This window comes from Mus musculus, chromosome 11, assembly GCF_000001635.26.
Source record: "Mus musculus strain C57BL/6J chromosome 11, GRCm38.p6 C57BL/6J".
Taxonomy (NCBI): Eukaryota; Metazoa; Chordata; class Mammalia; order Rodentia; family Muridae; genus Mus; species Mus musculus.
In genome coordinates, this window is record NC_000077.6 from 84,810,185 (window position 1) to 84,829,117 (window position 18,933).

General features: G+C 50.2%; 2 protein-coding genes across 6 annotated transcripts; both read right to left on the bottom strand.

Moving 5' to 3' along the window:
- Window positions 1–2,876: 2,876 nt before the first annotated feature.
- Mrm1 (mitochondrial rRNA methyltransferase 1) lies at window positions 2,877–9,331 on the bottom strand. The gene is made up of 5 exons (NM_145433.1): window positions 8,653–9,331; window positions 8,416–8,509; window positions 4,724–4,856; window positions 4,505–4,624; window positions 2,877–4,327 (listed from the first exon to the last, which is right to left on the bottom strand). The coding sequence occupies exons 1-5, from the start codon at window positions 9,186–9,188 to the stop codon at window positions 4,248–4,250; spliced, it is 963 nt and encodes a 320-aa protein (NP_663408.2). The 5' UTR covers window positions 9,189–9,331; the 3' UTR covers window positions 2,877–4,247.
- A 1,205-nt stretch (window positions 9,332–10,536) lies between these two features.
- Dhrs11 (dehydrogenase/reductase (SDR family) member 11) lies at window positions 10,537–18,883 on the bottom strand. Of its 5 annotated transcripts, none has more exons than XR_003949360.1 (7): window positions 18,567–18,871; window positions 15,184–15,393; window positions 12,888–12,982; window positions 12,127–12,256; window positions 11,481–11,614; window positions 11,219–11,284; window positions 10,537–11,117 (listed from the first exon to the last, which is right to left on the bottom strand). XR_003949360.1 is itself a non-coding variant. In XM_030245699.1 (7 exons), exons 2-7 carry the CDS (start codon window positions 15,301–15,303, stop codon window positions 11,076–11,078), a joined length of 546 nt encoding a protein of 181 aa, XP_030101559.1. In that variant the 5' UTR covers window positions 15,304–15,337; window positions 18,567–18,844; the 3' UTR covers window positions 10,537–11,075. The 5 variants fall into 5 exon arrangements, 2 of the variants coding, with proteins under 2 accessions (XP_030101559.1, NP_808232.2); XM_030245699.1 differs by having other exon boundaries at window positions 11,481–11,573; window positions 15,184–15,337; window positions 18,567–18,844; NM_177564.5 differs by having other exon boundaries at window positions 10,544–11,117; window positions 11,481–11,573; window positions 18,567–18,819.
- Window positions 18,884–18,933: the final 50 nt, after the last annotated feature.

The window sequence follows — 18,933 nt, forward strand, 5'->3', positions numbered from 1 at the left end:
AGCCCGACCTGGATTTTAGAAAAGATTTATGTTTATTTGTATATGTATGAACGTTTTGCCTACATGTGTGTCTGCACCATGTGGGTGCCTGGTACCAGAAGAGGGCGTTAGATCCTCTAAGACTGGAGCTACAGATGGCTGTGAGCTGCCATTGAACCTGGAAGTGCAGCCAGTGAGCTTAGCTGATGAACTATTTCTCCAGCCCAGTTTGCTGTCTTATACACCCTAGGATCACAAGTGGGCAGGGCTCTCCCACAGCAACAATTCATCAAGAGAAGGCCCTCAGACTTTGCCACCAAGACAATCTGGTGGAGGGAGGCATTTTCTCAGTTGTGGTTCCCTCTTCCCAGAAGACTCTCATTTATATTGACAAAAAAAAAAAAAAAAAAAAAAAAAACCAGCCAGCACAGTTGTAGACAATCTCTTAAGGACTTTAGTTCACACAGAGGGAGTCCCTTGAAGTCTTCCTGGGAGCACAGAACCTAAGGTTTGGGGTGCTTTCCCAACCTTCTTAATATAAACAATCCTAATACCTAATAGGGTGCAGGACAGCTTAATTTTATTACCGGCTGCACTGAAGGTAAGCCTATAATGGTATGCCCAACGCAAGATCATCCTGAGAGTCACTAAGCACCATCCAGGAAGATGGGAATAACACACATCCCCCCTTTTAAAACAAAACAAACAAACAAAAACAAAACAAAACAAAAACAGTATTGCTATAGTCTGATACTGGCTATGCAAAACATATTATCTCAAACTCATTAACACCCTGCTACCTCAGCCTCCTGAGTGTTGGGATTATAGGCATGCATCACCATGCCAAGCGAGTCAGTGATTCCTGAACTCAGAGGCACGACACCCATGAGGGACCTTTAAAAAAAAATACTGACCCATTGTACATGGCACAGAGACACAAAACCACACACACATAAAAAATTAAAACTGGGGCTGGAGAGATGGCTCAGCAGTTAAGAGCACTGACCACTCTTCCAGACGTCCTGAGTTCAATTCCCAGCAATTACATAGTGGATCACAACCATCTGTAATGGGATCCAATGCCCTCTTCTGGTATGTTTGAATACAGGGACAATATACTTACATAGAGACAAATAAATACATCTTTTTTTTTTTTAATTAAAACTGTGTTTATTTGTTTGTTTGAAACAGGTGTAGCCCTGGCTGTCCTGGAACTTGATTTGGCCTTGAAAGAGATCTGCCCACCTCTGCCTCTGGAGTGCAGGGATTAAAGGCAGGTATATCATGCCTGGCAAAATTAAAATATTTACAAAAGAAAGGAAAAGGAGGGGCTTAAGAGCTGCTTCCATGTACTGTATGGTTTGCAGAGCACCTGAGTTGGTTCCTACCACCCATGGCCAGCATCTTACAACCACCTGTCGCTGGCTCACCCTCTTCTGGACTCTGAAGGCATAGACTCGCAGAGCCACACAGACACACACATAATAAAAAGTAATCTTGAAAGAAAACAAACAAGAAGAAATATGCATCGGGTCTGGTGGCTTAGGCTGATAATCCTAGGTCTTCAGGAACCTGAGGCAGGGGGATTGCATGTCCAAAGCCTGCTTGGGATAGAGGATAAATTCAAGACCAGCCAGGGACCCTGTTTCCAAAAAAATAAAGAGGGTTGACAATATAGGTGAGTGGTCAAGTTTACCTAGTAAGAGTGTGACCCTGGGTTCAATCTCCAGGACCTCCAAAAGAGAAAAAGTGGGGCAGGTCGGGTGACTCAGTGGGTAAAAGCACTTGTCCTGAGGCCTGGCGACCTGAGTTCAATCCCCTGAACCCACATGGTAAAAGAAAAGAACTGACTCCAGCAAGTTGTCCTTTGACCTCCACCTGTGTGTCGCATGCACACGTTCATGAACATGCACTCACACGCGCACACACACTCTAGAGTGAGAGAAAGAAGAAAGAAAGGCAAGAATGTTACCAGGCTCCTTCCCTGGAGACATCTATTTATTTTTAAAGGTTTACTTATTTGTGTATATGGTGTTTTGCCTGCATGTACATTTGCACACCAGAAGAGGGCATCTGATCCCATTACAAGATGGTTGTGAGGCACCACGTGGGTGCTGGGAATGAACTCAGGACCTCAGGAAGAGCAGCCACTGCTCTAACCACTGAGCCATCTCTCCAGTCCCAGGACACTATTTAATTGATCTAGTGACCCTGGGCTTTAAGAGCTCTTCCCTACCCCATGGCTCCAAGGCCAGGCAATGTTAAAAACCTCTATATGAGTTAATAAAAATAAGAAAACAATACAAAAGGAAAAAAATCCCTGCCCTAGGCTCTTGAGTGAGGGAGCACATTGTTGGACTCGAGCTTGGTGGACCTTGGCGCATCTGTGGCAGTTGGGGACACACGGAGAAGGGCGCTGACAAAAGGGTTCACTGTCTTTCTTGGGTGGAAAGCTTTAAGGCAATTGTGGGCCCTGTGACGGTTCATCTTTATTGTTTGCCTGGGTTTGGAATCACCTGGGAGACACACCTGGGGGCATGGCTGTGAGGGTGTTCCAGGGAGGACTCAGGGATGACTCTCCCTGAGTGTGGGGAGCATTGTGCCATGGCTGGAGTCCTGGGCTAAATGAAAAGGGAAAAGGGAGCATCAGCACCCTTCACCCCACTTCCTGCCGTGATGGGGTGCACTGCCTCACACCCATCCTGCTGCTGTGTCTTCCCTGGTATGATGAATTGACAGTATTTCCTCAAACTCAAACCCTTCCCTTAGATGTTTCTGTCAGGCATTTCCCAAACAGCAACAAGACACGTTACTACTATAGGTCCTCTGTAAACAGATTCAAATTTTGTAGTAAGTGTACATAGCTGTTAGGAACCTACAAATCAACTCCAGGGAGATTACAGAGGAAAGGAGTGTTTATTTATTGAGCACCTACTACATACATCTTCCGAGGATATAAAGGAGGCATGGAGGCAACTCACCCCAACTCTTACAACATCCAGGATTCCAATTCAAGGGTTGCTGTCCTCCCATCCCACCCTCAGGGCTGTCGGTCAGATACCCGTCCATGTGTGGAGACAGTTTTGGTTTCATAATGAGAGATAGGGTGCAGACTTCTTGCCATCTGGTGGATACCTCTCACGATGCTCAGGACGGTTCCTACAACAGAGAATTATCCAGCCTAGGGCTCAGATGTAGCTCTGTTGGCAGAGTGAATGCCAGCTTGCACAAAGCTCTGGGATCTATCCTCAGCAACATATAAATTGGGCATAGTGGGGTAAGAGGATCAAAAGTTCAAGGTTATCCTCGGCTAAATAGCAAGTTTCAGGAGACCATAGATACACAGAACTGCCTCAAAAACAAAAAGAAATGGTACTGCCCAGGGTGTTCCTGCCCTTCCCAGCAGCACACAGTAGCTGCTGTGTTGGCCTTGTTCCTTTAAAGCTTATTAGGTGTTCCAGCATGCAGCCCAGAGTGAAACCACTACTTGGCAATATCACTTCTGCTCCACTTGTGGGACTCTAGAGGACGGGGCAAGCCTAGTCGGATTCCACAAAAGTAATCCTGATTTCACAGCCTCTCAGACTCAAAGAGGCAACAAGGGCCTGGGATCACAGGTTCCCTCCACGGGGCTGGACTGGCCAGTGTCTAGAAGCTGTTGGCTATTTTCCCTATCTCTAAGCCTTCCACTCCCACCTCCACAGAGGGCTCTCCTTGCAAGGGGCCTGCAAAACCATGGTGCAAAGAGCAAGACTGCCACCTAATGGAGAGACTGGGCATGACAGCTCAGCGGCTCAGGGCTCGCTGATGAGATCTGGTGTCCTATCCCCATCATCCCAAGAGACAGGAATATGCATCTGTTCAGTCAGCTTCCCTCTACAAACTCACCCTCACATCCCACACACCCTGCGCTGGACTGCCTTGCTCCTCCGCATGCCAAGAACAGCCCCCTGACTTCCACTGGGATCCAGGACAGATACTGTCTGTCCTAACCCGTCCTGGAAACTAGCGAACTACCATTTCCAACTGGATACGAAACTTCTTTTGGTCTCTAAAGTTCTCCTGACTGTAGCCAGTAAACAGGCTCTTACAAGTAGAGGGCCCATTACATCCAAGCCTGAGGACGGATGTGTGACTCATTGCGGTTCCTACACACGCACATCTCAGACAGTCAATGTCAGCCCACATTTGGCCGGTTTTTCTGACCACAGTGGTAGTAGTCCTGGGTACTGGGCCTCTCTGAGTCCTTCAGACGTAGCTAAGGGTTCTCAGGAGTCTTGGAGAAGTTGTCCTCTCTCCTGTACAGGGAAACCCTTCTTCTGACTGCAAATGGAGTGTAGAAGAATACCTAAAGGCAAGAAGAGGATAGGGTTACAACACAGGCAGGGCACGCTTGCTTTACACACACAAGGGAAGCACAGAGCGGGAAGCTTGTTCAGGTTAAATCAATCAGAAAACGGGAGGGGAGGGGAGGGGAGGGGAGGGAAGGGGAGGGGAGGGAAGGGGAGGGGAGGGGTAGACTCACCTGTGGCCACAGATACATTCAAGGACTCAAGACCAGGAGGCAGGTGGCGTCTGGGCAGAATAGTAAGGAGCAGCTGGCAGGAGGCAAAAACCTCCTGGGACAGACCAGAGCCCTCACTGCCTGCAGAACACGAGACAGTATTAGCCAGATGTCCACATGCAAATGATGTCCACATGCAGATGACATCAGCAAATATAAAAGCAGGTATACCCTACCTACCCAGCACCAGGAGGGTAGGCCGGTCCCAGACGAACTCTAAGCAGCTAGTGATGGGGACCTTGGAGGACTGGGAGATCTCAGGACCTGGGCAGCCCACTGTGCCCACCACGAGCCACCCCTGCTGGGCCTTGGCCTAGAAGAGGAAAGAAAATGCCATGTGCTGGTGCACCGAATCTTCATCAGAGCTACACGGTCAAGGACAGGTCCAGCCTTGCACACGCACATTCACTGAGAAATGTCTTCAACTTAGGAAGTCAGCCAGGACCTCTACCTGGTCTGGATTTGCTCTGGGCACTAAGGTCAAGAACATACAGACTAAAATCCCAGCTGTGGGACACAGTGATGGTAGAAGTCCCCTTTGAAGCGATGGCAAAAAGACGGGTCTGAAGATAACTAACGAGTAAGTTCTCATAGACAGTGGGAGAAGGTTACAGACTTCCAGGAAGATCTGCAAGTATGGAGGCACGAAGACCCCACCCACCTGTCATACCTAAAGACTATTAAGTTGGCCAGTGGCAGGACAATGATCACATAGGGTTAGGTCTCAAGGGTCACTGGAAACATAGGGCTTTTATACTAATAAAAAAAGCTTTGAACAGTTGTCTTAGTTTTTAAGATATGAGCTCATGAGCTGGAGAGATGGCTCAGTGGTTTAGAGCACTAACTGCTCTTTCAGAGGTCCTGAATTCAATTTCAAGCAACCACACCATGGCTCACAACCATCTGTAATGGGATCTGATGCTCGCTTCTGGGGTGTCTGAAGAGAGTGACAGTGTACTCATATACATCATATATATATATATCTCCCAGGCTGGCCTGAACCCATGGTGATCTTCCTGTCTTAAGTTTCTCAATCAAGTACTGGGATTACAAGTATGAACCACAGACCTAGTGCTTTGAAAGGTTATGAGCCAAGTGACGCAGTGTGACTCGGGCCTCAGCAGAATCATTATGCCTGCCATGCTGAGGCCCAAGCCCCAGTCCAGGGAGCTGGGGACTCCGACAAGGGTAGCAGAGGAAACAGTGAGAAATGGGGATGGTGTGACAGTAACTCCAAGGACAAGGATCTGGGGACATAGCTGTGGGATCAAGAAGTCAGAGGTAATGTCTGGGCTGGACAACTGAGCTGGGCAGGTCCTAGAAAAACAGATAGCCATGGTCAGACCTGGAAACAAGGAGTCTGAAATGCCCACTGTGGGAGCGGAGGGAGAGAGCTGTGTAGCAGAGGAGTGGAGTAATCTGGAACTGGGGAATGGAAAGTCAGGAGTACCCTTTTTCTTTTTCTCTCTGCCCTTTCCCCCCTCCCCTTTCCCCATGGCCACTTCCCTGGCCTTGGTCCTTGGGGACAGTGAACTCAAAATAAACCTGCCTTTAATTTAAAAAAAAAAAAAGAAGAAGAAGAAGAAAGAAAGTCAGGAGTTTAAATGTGACAGTGATGGGGGAGGTGGTGGTGGCGGCACACAACTTTAATCCCGGCACTTGGAAGGCAGGCAGGTTCCTGTGAGTTCAAGGCCAGGCTGATCTACAGAGTGAGTTTCAGGACAGCCAAGGATACACAAAGAAACCCCATCTCTAAATAAATATATAAATAAATAAATAAATAGATAATGGCAAGAAAGAACCAACTCCAGAGAGTTGTTCTCTGACCTCTACATGCACACACACTGTAGCACACATACCCAACACACACACACACACACATATATGTATATATATGAACTTGAGACACTGAAACAGGAGGATTGTGAATCATGAATCTGAGGTTGGCTACATAGCCGATCCTTTTCTCAAAAAGCCAATACAAGGGAATAAATGAAGCTAGGCAACTAGATTAGGGGGGAAAAATTAAGCCAATTTACACAAAAGAGATCCAAGGCCTGAGACTTGGAACATGACAGTGTTTGGAGGTCATGGGATCAAAGAGAATTCACTGGAGATGCCTACAGGAGAGTGCAGAGGCAAAGGGACGGCCAGGGGGAGTGGGTGAGGCTGTGACTCACGGACAATGTGTCTGCCTAGTGTAAGCTGAGTTTGATTGCTGAAAAAAAAGGTGATTAAAAACAAAACAAGACAAAATCAGAATGACCATATGTGCTAGATGCTGTAGACCTGTCAAGTACCTGAGAACTAAGAATGGACCTTTGAAGCAACATGAAGGATACTGTGACTGTCCGGGGCTTTGATGGGGTACGAAGGGAAGGTTCTGATTAACATGAGGTCAGATGAACACAGAAGACTCTTGGCATGCTGCAGTGGGGCTGGTATCGATGGAGCAGGCTTTGGTAGGCAGTGGGTGGGGCACAGGGCTGGCTGCTGCCTCCAGCTCTTCCCCAGTAACCAGGGGAAACAATTCTGTGGCCCAATGCTGGCAGGGAGTGTGGGGTGTGAGGAGAGAACTCCACTTCCCACCAGTCTCGGACAGTTCCTCAGAAGGGGGGCTGCCTGTGAGATGAAGCCAGACATGCTTCTAGACATGTGCTGGTCAATATGAAAATCTCAGAGCACACCAAGCCACTTCCTACAGATTTTAACTTTGTCTTCTTGTTTTGTTTTGTTTTTTACATGAGAGTTAAACTGCATGTAAGTGTACACACCACATGTGATCGATGCCTAGGGAGGCCAGAAGAGGGCACCAGATCCCTTGGAACTGGAGTCATAGATGGCAGTGAGCCACCACGTGGGTGCTGGGAATCCTCTGAGAGAGCAGTCGGTGCTCTTAACTGTTCCACCATTTCTCCAGCCCTACTACACGTGACTATTAAGGATTGAAATATGGCTATTCCAAATTGAGATGTATTATGTATAAGCATTTTAAAACGGGATTTAAGCCGGGCATGATGGCACACAACTTAAGGAGGTTAACACAGGAGGATTTCTGAGGGATCTGAGGCCAGCCTGGGCCACACAATAACCTGTCTCATTTTTTTTTTCACTAATATTTAAAATGTATGTTTTAATGATAATACTTGTGGTATATTGGATACAATCATGTTTCTTTTTAGTTTTCTAGATTTGTTGTTGTCTTGTTTTGTTAAGACTGGGTAGCCCAGACTGGACTTGAAATAAACGATCTTCCTGTGTCCACCTCTTAAAAGCTGGAATTATAGATATGTGTCATCACGCCTGCATGGTTACTGGAAAAATCTGAAATTAGACATATGGCTTGAATATAAGTTTATCAGGCAGCTTTCTTCAGCCTCTTTTCAAGGTTATTTTCTCACTGAGGGATGAGGGTGGGGACAGGGGAAGGATAGAGGGTGGAGGGACTGCCAAATGCGGGGCAATGCTGCCCCCTAGAGTCTAGCTAGGAAACACACAGCTAAAGAACACTAAAGCTCGCCCCTTGGAAAGCCTTGTTTAAATCGCTTTGAAGTTGAGCTTCCGGGTACCCACGACTCCAGTCCACCAGCTCCCTGGAGTACTGCTGAAGTCCCACGGTTGTCAGACATTGACTTGCCGACACAGGTGGCCATGGCGTGTAGTAAATGAGACGAGGAAATCCCTAACTTCAGACGATGCTCTATTTAAAAGGCCCTGGGATCTTTCCTGGTGGGACTTAGAAGGTCGTAGGAATCAATGCCACCACGTCCCTTCTCTTCCTCCTCCCCCAATCCACTGCGTTGGAGATAGCTTTAACATCCCTAACTAGAGTCATCGCCTCCGCCTCTTCTTCCCCTCTCGCCCCATTTTACCTGCAAAAAACCGGGCAGGTCAGGAGTGGCGAACACGTCCATCACCTCCATAGCCCCAGCGCTGGCCTTGCTGACTACTGGAGTAAGCGGACAGCTGCAAAGGATCCCCACGATCCGTGTTAAAACCAGAAAATCTCTAGCCCCGCGCCCTACACACCCCGGGGCTCCCCGCCCAGTGCTTAGGAGCTTGGCTCCGCCTCCAGATTGGGCGTAAACTGAATTAAGGGACGTCCGTGCCTGTTTCTCTGGCTGGTGATGACTCTGTCTACGCCGAGGAAGTGAGCGGAGCGCATCACAGCCCCAAGATTGCGGGGATCCTGGAGCCCCTCAAGGACGAGCCACAGCTGCTGAGGGTCGTCGCCTGAGCTCGTGTCTGCCGCCTCATCGCAAGGCCGGGGTCGCAGCGGGCTCACCTCCATGCACACGCCCTGGTGCACTTGGTAGCCGCACAAGGCATCCAGTTTCTGACGCCTGGGCCTCAAGACAGGGATGCCCCGAGCCTCGGCCACCCGGAGCAGCTCGGCTCGCTCCCCCTGCAGCCCAGCCTTACCGGCCTGGAGCAGGAGCCGGGCCACGCGCCGACGGGCAGCCCGCAAGGCCAGGAGGCATGGGGACAAGCCAAATAGACGTTCCAGCCGCTGGGCCGGCGCCAGGTCATCCAGAAGCAAGCGACTCAGCTCCTCCCCGCCAGGCCGTTCCCCGCGCCGAGCCACCGAGGAGAAATGGCGGGCAATCAGGCGACTGAAGCACCCGACCGTCCAGAGTCGCCGCATTGCTCCAGCAGCGCCCGAGACTCCACTGACAGACAGCTGGGGAGGACCCGTTGACCTCCCACACTTCGTCCCCTCACAAGGACTGCCCACAACCTGACCCTCGAGCCAAGACAGTCACCTCCCAGCCTCCCACGTGGGTCCCCAGCTTCCGGGTTCTGGAGGCCCAGCCCCCTGTCCGATGACGCACATGTGCGCTTGGCGGCAACCACGTCTCCACTGCACCCCCTACAGGAGTGAGTCGCACTGCCTCCGCTGACGCAGGCGAGCCTAGAGGCTGTGCTGGTGCTGAGCTAACCTTGGACTGCTCCCGGGTGAAGGAAGAAGTTAGAAGGCGTTCACCTGCTCGTCCTCAAAGACCACCGCATGTCAGTGGTTTGGCCATCTGTTCAATCCTCAGTCTTGGAGCCATCCTACATCCTGGCACAATGTCATAGTTGGGACTTTCTCCCAGAAGCATATCCTGTCAGACCCTCAGCACCAGCCAGCAGAACCCCTAGAATATTTCCCATCTCCCGAAAGCCCCAACGAGCCTACGGTATTTCTGCTGACAAGCAGCCGATGCCCTTGGCCCATGGTAATTCTACGACTTCCTTGCTCACTGCCCAGACTGGCTCTTTTCAGCCTAGTCTTTTAAAATATCTTTTTAAACCTTTTCCCTTTTCCTAATGATTCCTTTTTTTTTTTAATGTGCATTGTTGTTTTGCCTGCATGTACATCTATGAAGGTGTTGGATCCCCAAGAACTGAAGTTACAGTTGTGGGTGCTGGGAATTGTACCAGGGTTCTCTGGAAGAGCAGCCAGTGCTCTTAACATTTGAGCCATTTCTCCAGCCCCCACCCCCTCTTTTTTAAAATCAATGTCTCACTAAGCAGCCCTCATGGATGGCCTGAAACTCGTTGTGTAGCCCAGGCTGGCCTCAAATCCACAGAGGTCTCCCTGCTTCTGCTTCTCAAATGTTGGGATTAAAGGTGTGCAATAGTATTAGTATACCTGGCTCCAACTTATTTTTCAAAATTCTTTCACATGTGCGGGCATATTGTTTGTCCGTGTGGCTGTGCACCACATGTGTGCCTGGTGGCCCAGCGAGAGAGAGGAGGATGTAGGACTCCCTGGGACTGGAATCAACATGGGTCCTCTAGAGCAGCAGTGGATGTACTTAATTATGTATTTTGGGGACATTTGTATCCTTGGCTCCTATGGCTGGCCTGGAACTAACCATCTCCTGTGCCCACTCCAGAAGTGATGTTCCGAATCTACCCACCTTCCTAGCTACCTGGAAGGAATTCTGAGACACCAACCACACTGATCACCAGGAAGGGGGGAAAAAACTGAAAGATACTTCTGAAGGTAGAGTAGGTTGTAATCTCTCTCTTTAATTGTTACAGTGAAATGTAGTAGGAGACAGACCCTGATACTCTGTAGCCGTGGTAAGGACCCCAGGGTGAGGGCCAAAACTTGGCTGGAGAGCTGGGGGGGGGGGAGGCAGGAGGGTTGGGAAGGGAACCTGGAACCCTGGACAACCACACAGGTAAAAGATGAGGTCTCTGCTGCTCCAACCCTAAGGGGTGGGGGGTAGGGTGTAAGAGGATAGAGCAATGCCCCTTCTAGGTACATCCCTTTCCTAGGTCAAAAGGAAGAGGCACAGGAGAGCAAAGGTTACGGAGCCCCAAGAGGACTCAGAAGAAGTTAGATAGAACAGTCGAGATTCTGTCTTCTCTTCCCGGCCCAGTTTTTCACATTTGTAATGGGAATAGTCTGACAAGCTGTCTATCCCTTAGTGGGGTGGACATAGAAAGTAAGCTGCAGAGTCCAGAAATCAACACCTAAAATCCAGAGGCAGGAGGCGAGCCGTGAAGGGTGGAGAAGGTAGGATCTCCCCACAGAACACTAGGTCACCTGCTCTGTGGGCCTCATCTGGATGTCACCAACCTGTGGAGAGCGGAGGGTTTGAGGCAGCCACCTGCTTAGATACTCCCTGCTGGGCACGGTTAAGCTCTTGCTAGTGGGTAGGCAGCCAAGACCATACTTACCTGAACATGTGGGGGTGTGCTAAGAACGTAGATGACAGCCTCAGCCACGTCCTCTGGTCTGAGACACTGAAAGCAGGGGTGGGGGGTTGTTGAGACAAGAGTAGACCTGACCCTGACCTAAGTTCCTTCCCCGCCTCTGAGGGACTCTAACATCCATCTGCATTCCCATCCCAGCCCTCCAGGAGTGACAAGCACAGCAGAGGGTACAGTTTGAGGGAACTTAAGGACTGAGTGGCTTTCATAGGCCCAGAAGGAGACCCACCTTTATGTGTTCATAGGTGGCAGCTGCTTCCCCCGGGTCCTTGTCATGGAGTTTGAAGGCGAACTGTGTCTCTACCAAGCCTGGAGAGATACACTGGGCCAACAGAGGTCCTGCTCAGCCTGGGCTTTATAGGCCTTGAGGAGGTTGAGGGGAAAGGATCAAGGCCACAGGGCTCCTGCTTCACAGTGACATCTGCCTCATGTCCTCAACTATCCTCCTCCTTCCAAAGTCACCACTGAGAGTTCCAACTGGCAACTCTCACAAGACCCTGCACTACGCATGGAGGGAGCCCTTCCTCTATGTTTCATTAATGCTTTATAAAGTGTTCCTTAAAGCATCATTCCATTTCACAGATGTGAAGACTGAGGCTTAGGGAGGTTCAGTGATTTACCCAGAGTCCTGTGGTTTTCTAGGGAAGAGCCAAGAGTGCTGGTATCACAGTCACTGTGTGATTTCCCTTAGTCCCTCTCCCCCTCAAATCGTAAGTCCGGCCCTTGGCTTTGAGGTGACAGTCCCTGTAATGAGCAGCAGCGCCCAGGACTTTTTCACTGTTGAGCGCAGAGTCTCTCAGCAAGTCTCCCTGGGCACTCGCAGGCAGGAGGGCTGGGCCCACGCCATTCCCACCAGGGCTAGACCACAGCCTCACCGTGGCCCGGATATGGGTCTGGGCCTCCAGAAGCTCTTGCCTGAGTCCCTCTGTCAGTGCAGTGACGGCATACTTAGTCGCACTATAGAAATGGATCACAGACTGGGGTGGGACTCGGTGGCCACACATGCTGGGTGGAAGAAGGGGAAGGGAGAGAGGAGAGAGTGAAGTTCCACAGGCACGGGCAGTGCTCCCATTATCCTGGTCTGCTGGAAACCTTGTCGGAGGGAACCCTGATGACTACCCTACAGTCCACTGAATACATCTAGTCTCTGTTGTCTGCACAGCTCCTGAAACCTGCTTGGCCTGGAAGCTGTCCTTCTGTGGACTCCACACCCACTCCTGCAGTCAGCCGGCCTCACAGTGTTGTCTGTGTGCTTACTGATATGTGTCCCCTGGGAGATCCCTAGGGCTGCTGCGGGCCATGCCCCCATCAGACAGTGAGCACTCCTATGGTAGAGCCTGTGCAGTCTCTTAGTACCACAAGGCAGATTGATCCCAGGGCCTGAGGAAGAGGCACAGAGGCTCTCAGTCCTGGGAGAGTTCTCAGGCACTGGCTATGGACGGCAGGGGCTGAGCTGCCTGCTCTATAGACAACCAGAAGTGGGCATTCCCCTTCCTCAGAATCATGCCGTTTGGATACTAAATCCCTCTTTCACTACTGAAGAGACTGCTGTCTAGAGGTCGAATGAGCTTCAGCAGAGAGATCCCTATCGGAAGGGTGTCCCAAAGCCTGAGCCTCTGCTGCTGCCCGGCCTCACCTGTTGATGTTAATGATGTGCCCGTCGTCTATGTTCCGCTCCTTCATGGACTGATAAGCCTCCCGAGTGCAGATGCTGAGGGCCAGCACATTCACCTGCGGGCCAGGGAAGGCAAGAGAGGGGCTCCAGTTTGGGCCCAGTGAGCAGGTGTTAGAGCCGTGGGGCATGGGGGTCCGGGGGTGGGGGTGCCTTCTCTGTGGATGCCCCGCGCCTCACAGCTGCCTCCTCCAGCTGACAGCAGAGGCATGAGGAATGAGCCTCCCACCCGAGCCCAGGACACTGCCAGCCATCTCTGCCACAGTCAGACCTCTCTCCCTCAGGAAACCAGTCACTCTGCTCAGGGACAGTGTCCAGACCTAAACAGATTGAAATCCCTCTTGGAATGCCCTAAATCTTTTTCTTCATACAAAGAACCCAGGCCCTCTCGCCCTGCCCTTCTCAGCCACCCTGCTCCGACGTGATCCCCGCCCATCCTGTATGGAGGAAGCTCACACGCCTGCCTTTAACCTAGACCCTGGCAACAGGCCCAGGTGTGGGGAGGCTTCAGAAGGTGGGGTCACTTGCCACTCCCGGCAGGCTTCACCTCGAGTCCCCACCAGTCACAGAGCAGAGGTCTAAGGAGCTATCTGCTATGAAGCGCCTGTCTTCGGTCTGCTCCACCCATCAGCCTTGCCAGAGAGGCCAGCAGAGATAAAGTTTTCATCAGCTCCTCCTGCCTCCCCCCTCTCCAGAGGAGAGGGACAGCTGGCAGATTAGCTGGTTCACTTTATCAGGTGTCACCCAGGCATCAGGACAGAACACCCTCAGCAAAGACCCGCCTCAGCAACACTTGGGTTGTAGAAAGGACTCAGCCCTGCTTCTGGTCCTCTTAACAGGGTGGAAACGTGGAGAATATGGAAGACAAACGAATTCCTAGGAGCATGAATCTCCTGGGACAAACGAATCTCCTAGGTCTAGGGCCTACTAAGATGGGGCTAATGAACTTAGGAGATATTCAAAACAAAGGGGCCTTGGACACTTAGGAGTCCTTCATTTTACAGGTGGGCGAGCTGAGGGTCAGGGTTAGCTATATGCCTCTACACATGAGGTTGTCACTCTGACCTCCCAGAGGACAAAGCTTCCTTTTTCTTGTTCAGTGTTCCACTTCTAAGTACCTAGTAATACCGACCTAATGATACCAGATGTAGAGAGGGCTATGGTATTGCTTTCAGCCTCTTAAATACTTTCACACCCTAAAGAAGCAGTTCTCAGCCTTCCTAATCCTGAGACCCTTAAATACAGTTCCTCATGTTGTGCTTAGCGCCAACCATGATTTTCGTTGCTACTTCATAACTGTAATTTGGCTACTGTTATGAATCATAATGTAAATATCTGTATTTTTTGGAGTTCTTAGACAACCCCTGTGGAAGAGTCATTTGATGCCCTTCTAAAGGGATCATGACCCACAGGTTAAGAACCACTGCCCTAATGCCACCCTATAATACAGCCTGGAAGTTGGAAATGCATGCCTTCCAGGCTGGGTTTGTCCTGTAGACGCTCTTACTACATTAACTTACTTACTTAGTGTGTGTGTGTCACACTGCTAATGTGGAGGTCAAAGGACAACTTGTAGGAACTCTCTTCTCCCACCATATGGTTTCTGGGTCTTAATGGTAAGCACCTTCATCCACTGAGCCATCTCACTATCCCCTGGCCTATACATGCTCTGGCATCAAAGATCTGCCCATACTGCAGTGGAACAACTAACCTGGATTTGAGCAGGGGCCACCCCTTTATAAAGGCCATGTGCTCTCCCACACTCTGTAGTCCATACCTGGCGACAGCGGAGTTTGTGATATTGATGATCTCTAGGTATCAAACTTAATTAGGAATACAGGTAATGTAAACCAATTAAGTTTGACAGGACTGAAGCTCAGAGGCTGTTGTGAACTTGCCTGAGCCGCAGTTACAACGGGGCTGGGTTGCAAACATAACTTCTCTCATCCCTGTTCCCTTTCGTCCCCTAAGACCACGTTCCCAGGTATCCAGCATGGGCAGGGACATTAAAAAAAACAAACAAACTATAGTTTTCTCCCCTGCAATCTTTCTTCCATCCCAACCAGTCTAGAGTTTGAGAACTATTGGGAGCTGGAAGGATGTTATCCACTCACTACCCTTGAGACACAAGTCGTAAGTGGGAAATCAAAACTGCCCCGGTGGGAGGGAAACTGTCCCTAGGGTTCCTTTGTCTTGCAGGCCCCTATTTTCTTCTTTCCTCTCACCACCCAGCCTCTGGCCCCACTTCTGGAACCCTTACATTGAACATGTCCTTCCATCCGCTGGTGCTGCCCGAGAGCAGGGTGTCAGGCCGGGCCATGCCGGCATTGTTGATGCAGATATCCACGCCACTGTGCTGGGATCGGACAGCTGAGAACATGGAGAGGATGTCCTCCTCATTTGACAGGTCACATCTGTAGGGGATCAAAGTCCCGGGGTAGCCTGCACTCTTACATTCAGCAGCCAGCTCCTATGAAACCCAACAGGAGTCTAACTGGGGTGTGCTGCTCACTCCCAAACCTCCCCACCCAGGGTCAGCCTTCCCTCCCAGGTCACTACCCAGAGAGCTCTAGTGGCAGCCACCTTTTGGCCATACGAGAGAGGCAGGGTCTGCCCATCCCCAAAGCTTGGTCTGTTTGGTCAAAGTCTAAGGGGCTGAGGACACTCCCTGAGTGAAGGAAAATAATCAAGCCGATCAAGAAGGAGTCTCACATATACGTGAAAGTCTTCAGTGCTAAGGAAAAGGGGGGAGGCAGGGATCCTGAGATGCGAAGGAGATTCTCTTGACACCTTCTAATACCTGGAAGTAAATCTACATATACCTCTGGCCCCATGTCATTCCTCCACCACTGACTGCCAAGACATGCTGAGCTGGTTACTCCAGGGCCCAAATTCTCTTTAACATCAGCCAGTCCCTCCCAGAAGGGCTCAGCTCTGAACTGCCACTTTCTCTTCCCAGGAGGCAGACAGAACTTAAAGGTGAGTCCTATACACAGCTCTCAACGGAGTGCTCCTCTTTCTCCCTACAAGTGGTCAGGATGTCAAGACAGACTCTCTAATCTCTACTACCCCAGCCCCATCCTGAGTTTTCCCCACCTACTCTTAGACACTCCCTGTGCATATCCTCAGGACATTCCGTAGAGCCCTGAGAAAGCAGAGCCACTGAGCTTGGAGGGAACTGACATTTAGAAGTTGGAAGCAAGTAGGCTGTGGGAGGCCAGTGAGTGACTGAGCCTTGTGAAGGTGACTGTGTGATTGCAGCGGGGTGCGGGGAGAAGCTGCCATAGAGGAAAGCCAATTTGGCCAACTGCCCTGGCCTAGAGCCCTCCTCCTCCCCAGTGAAGCTAGAAATAAAAGGCTCAATCAGGTGACCAAATAAATTCTTTCCTGCTCTTTTTTTTTTTTGAGATGGAGTCTCTCTATGTAGTTCTGGATGTCCTAGAACTAGATAGGTGGCTGTTGTAACTTTCTGTGAGTTAAGAAATGGTATGCCCCAGATGGTTAAGAGCACTGATTGCTGTTCCAGAGGTCCTGAGTTCAACTCCCAGCAACCACCTGGTGGCTCACAACCATCTGTCATGGGATCTGATACACTCTCCTGGTGTGCGTCAGAAGTCAGCTACAGTGTACTCGTACAACTAATAATAAATAAATAATTTTTTAAAAAATAGTGCCCCTCTGGGACTCAGAAGCCCCCTTCCACCTGACTTTACTGTCCATGTCTACCTCACAGAATAGGATTTCTCCCAGTAGAATACCAGAACCCAAACTTAGTTTTAATATCAGCAAATTCATCAATGAATAAAAACAGATAGTAAGCAAGAACCCAGAAAAGGAATTCATCTCCCTCCAGACTAAAAGTCCTCAGCAGCAAAGCTATGTGTTTATGTGTATACTTATCTATTTGTATGTGTATGTCTCTGTGTCTATGTGTTTGTATCTGTGTGTGTGTCTGTGTATATATGTGTGTGTCTGTGTGTATGTCTGTGTGTGTGTGTCTATGTGTGTATGTATGTCTATGTGTCTGTATGTGTATATGTCTGTCTATGTGCGTATGTCTGTGTGTGTGTTTGTGCATCTGCGTGTGTTTCTATGTATACGTGTGTCTCTGTGTGTATGTCTGTGTGTCTATGTGTATGTATGTCTGTGTGTGTGTGTGTGTGTATGTGTAGAACATTATCCATCTCTCTGTCATTGTCCCTCCTTGCTTCACTTCTGCCATCTCCATCTGATCTCCAAAATGACCTGAAATCAGGGCTGTCCCCACACAGCAAAGAGGTTCTCTCTTAATGACATGCAGCCACCCTAGGGTTGACTGATCTGCTTGGAGATTCCCTTAGGATTCGGGGAATCCCTTTGCTGGCTAGTTTAGGGTAGAGAAGTGGAAAAGAAGGCAAGACTGGCTTCAGAATTAGGGAATCAAAACTAAAACAAACAAACAAAAAAAACCTAGGGAATCCAGTTGTCCAATCCTGGCCTTAATCCTCTCAGCTCCAAAGATGGGGCTGGGCCCTGTGCTTCTCCAGGGAAGGAGAAGGGTGAAGTGAGGCAATGGTGGAGGCAGGTGACCTTGGGATTATCTGAGAGGCTATAAAGTGTACCTTTGGCCAGTAGCTGGGGAGGGGACAGTCCTCCTTCCTGCAACAACTTCTCCCTTTGCCTCCACCCAAGGCCTCCTTACCCTTTTCTGTCAGAGGACTTTGAGCCATGGTGAAGATAGAGCCCTGCAGGTGGTCCTGCCAGGGCAAATAATGGGAATTTCTCTTGTCTTCTCCCAAATGGCATCTCCTCCCTATCTTTTCTGATCTGATGCTGCTCATAACTCCAGGAACCCCCAAAAGAATGTTAAGAGAAAAACTAGGGAGTTCTGGATCCGTAACATTTTATTTTCTCAAGACTTACAGGTTTAATGCCCTATTTCACCTACTCAGTCCCACCTAGGAAAATGAATCAGAAAAGAGAGAGAGAGAGAGAGAGAGAGAGAGAGAGAGAGAGAGAGAGAGAGAGAGAAAGAGATCTACAAGTAAATATTCCATTCACTCTTTAGGCTCATGGCATGTGAGTTGAGCTCAGATTTGAATTAAAAGGAGAGCTAGCTTCCACCCTAACCTCACCCTCAGTCATGGGTCAAACACTAGCTTCTTGTTCATTGGTTGGCCAGCACTTTACTCGGTGTGGCTTGGGTGAGGTTTGGGGACAAGATGAAACTAACCTAGTCACTTAGACTAGCCAGTTTTTTTTTTTTTTTCTTTTCTTTTTTTCCCCCTTCTCCCTGGCTGCCTAGCTAGCCCTTGACCTCTGGCTTCCTCTTTCACCTGCCAGTATAGGGGGCACAAGATGGCAGGGGTAAGGGAAGAGAATACCAGGGGTCAGGATTTGGTACTCTGCTGCGACACGAACTATCAGGAGTGAATGGCTCTTATAAAAATAGAACTTAGAGAGAACTTAGGTCCTCTCGCTACTAAACAGCACTCCTGCTCTCAAGGCCGTTGCAAATGGCCCTAGGGTAGTAGGCTCAAAAAGAGCAGGGTCTCTGGCTCCGGCCACGGCAACTCTCCCTCCCCTCACTCAAAGCCCTGCCCCATGGAAACGACGTACTCCCCCCTCCCCCAAGAGCGTCCCCGCTGCCTGGCGGAGCCTTACCTCGATGTTGCCAACGGTGCGGGCACAACCCACAACCTTCAGTCCCTGCTGGACTAATGCCCGGGCCACGGCCGCACCGATGCCCCCCGAGGCTCCCGTCACCAGTGCCAGCCGGTCGCGCCACCGCTCCATGCCAGCTCTAGTCATGGTCCCGAGCCGTCTGCCCACCTCGTTCGGCGAACCAGGCACTGGGAGCGGGGAGCTTAGTCTGGGGTTACTGAAGATCGGTGGCTCCCTGGTCACTGCAGTGGGGGACGCCGGCAACTTGGAGTTGCGCCTAGACCCACCCACTATTGGCCCGGCCTCCGGCCCGGGCTCCGCCCTCGGGACCTCCGCATTGGGCCACATGGCGTCCGAGTGGCCACCT

What these genes read in the sequence shown, in the direction of transcription:
- Dhrs11 (NM_177564.5), bottom strand. Translation starts at nt 18,713, where the DNA reads ATGACTAGAGCTGGCATGGAGCGGTGGCGCGACCGGCTGGCACTGGTG. An exon ending in GATGGAAGGACATGTTCAAT is followed by an intron (nt 12,983 to 15,183) that starts GTAAGGGTTCCA and finishes CCTGGCCCGCAG; the next exon opens with GTGAATGTGCTGGCCCTCAG. An exon ending in CACATCATTAACATCAACAG is followed by an intron (nt 12,257 to 12,887) that starts GTGAGGCCGGGC and finishes TCTTCCACCCAG; the next exon opens with CATGTGTGGCCACCGAGTCC.
- Mrm1 (NM_145433.1), bottom strand. Translation starts at nt 9,188, where the DNA reads ATGCGGCGACTCTGGACGGTCGGGTGCTTCAGTCGCCTGATTGCCCGC. An exon ending in ATCACCAGCCAGAGAAACAG is followed by an intron (nt 8,510 to 8,652) that starts GCACGGACGTCC and finishes GATCCTTTGCAG; the next exon opens with CTGTCCGCTTACTCCAGTAG. An exon ending in GAATGTATCTGTGGCCACAG is followed by an intron (nt 4,328 to 4,504) that starts GTGAGTCTACCC and finishes TCTTGCCTTTAG; the next exon opens with GTATTCTTCTACACTCCATT.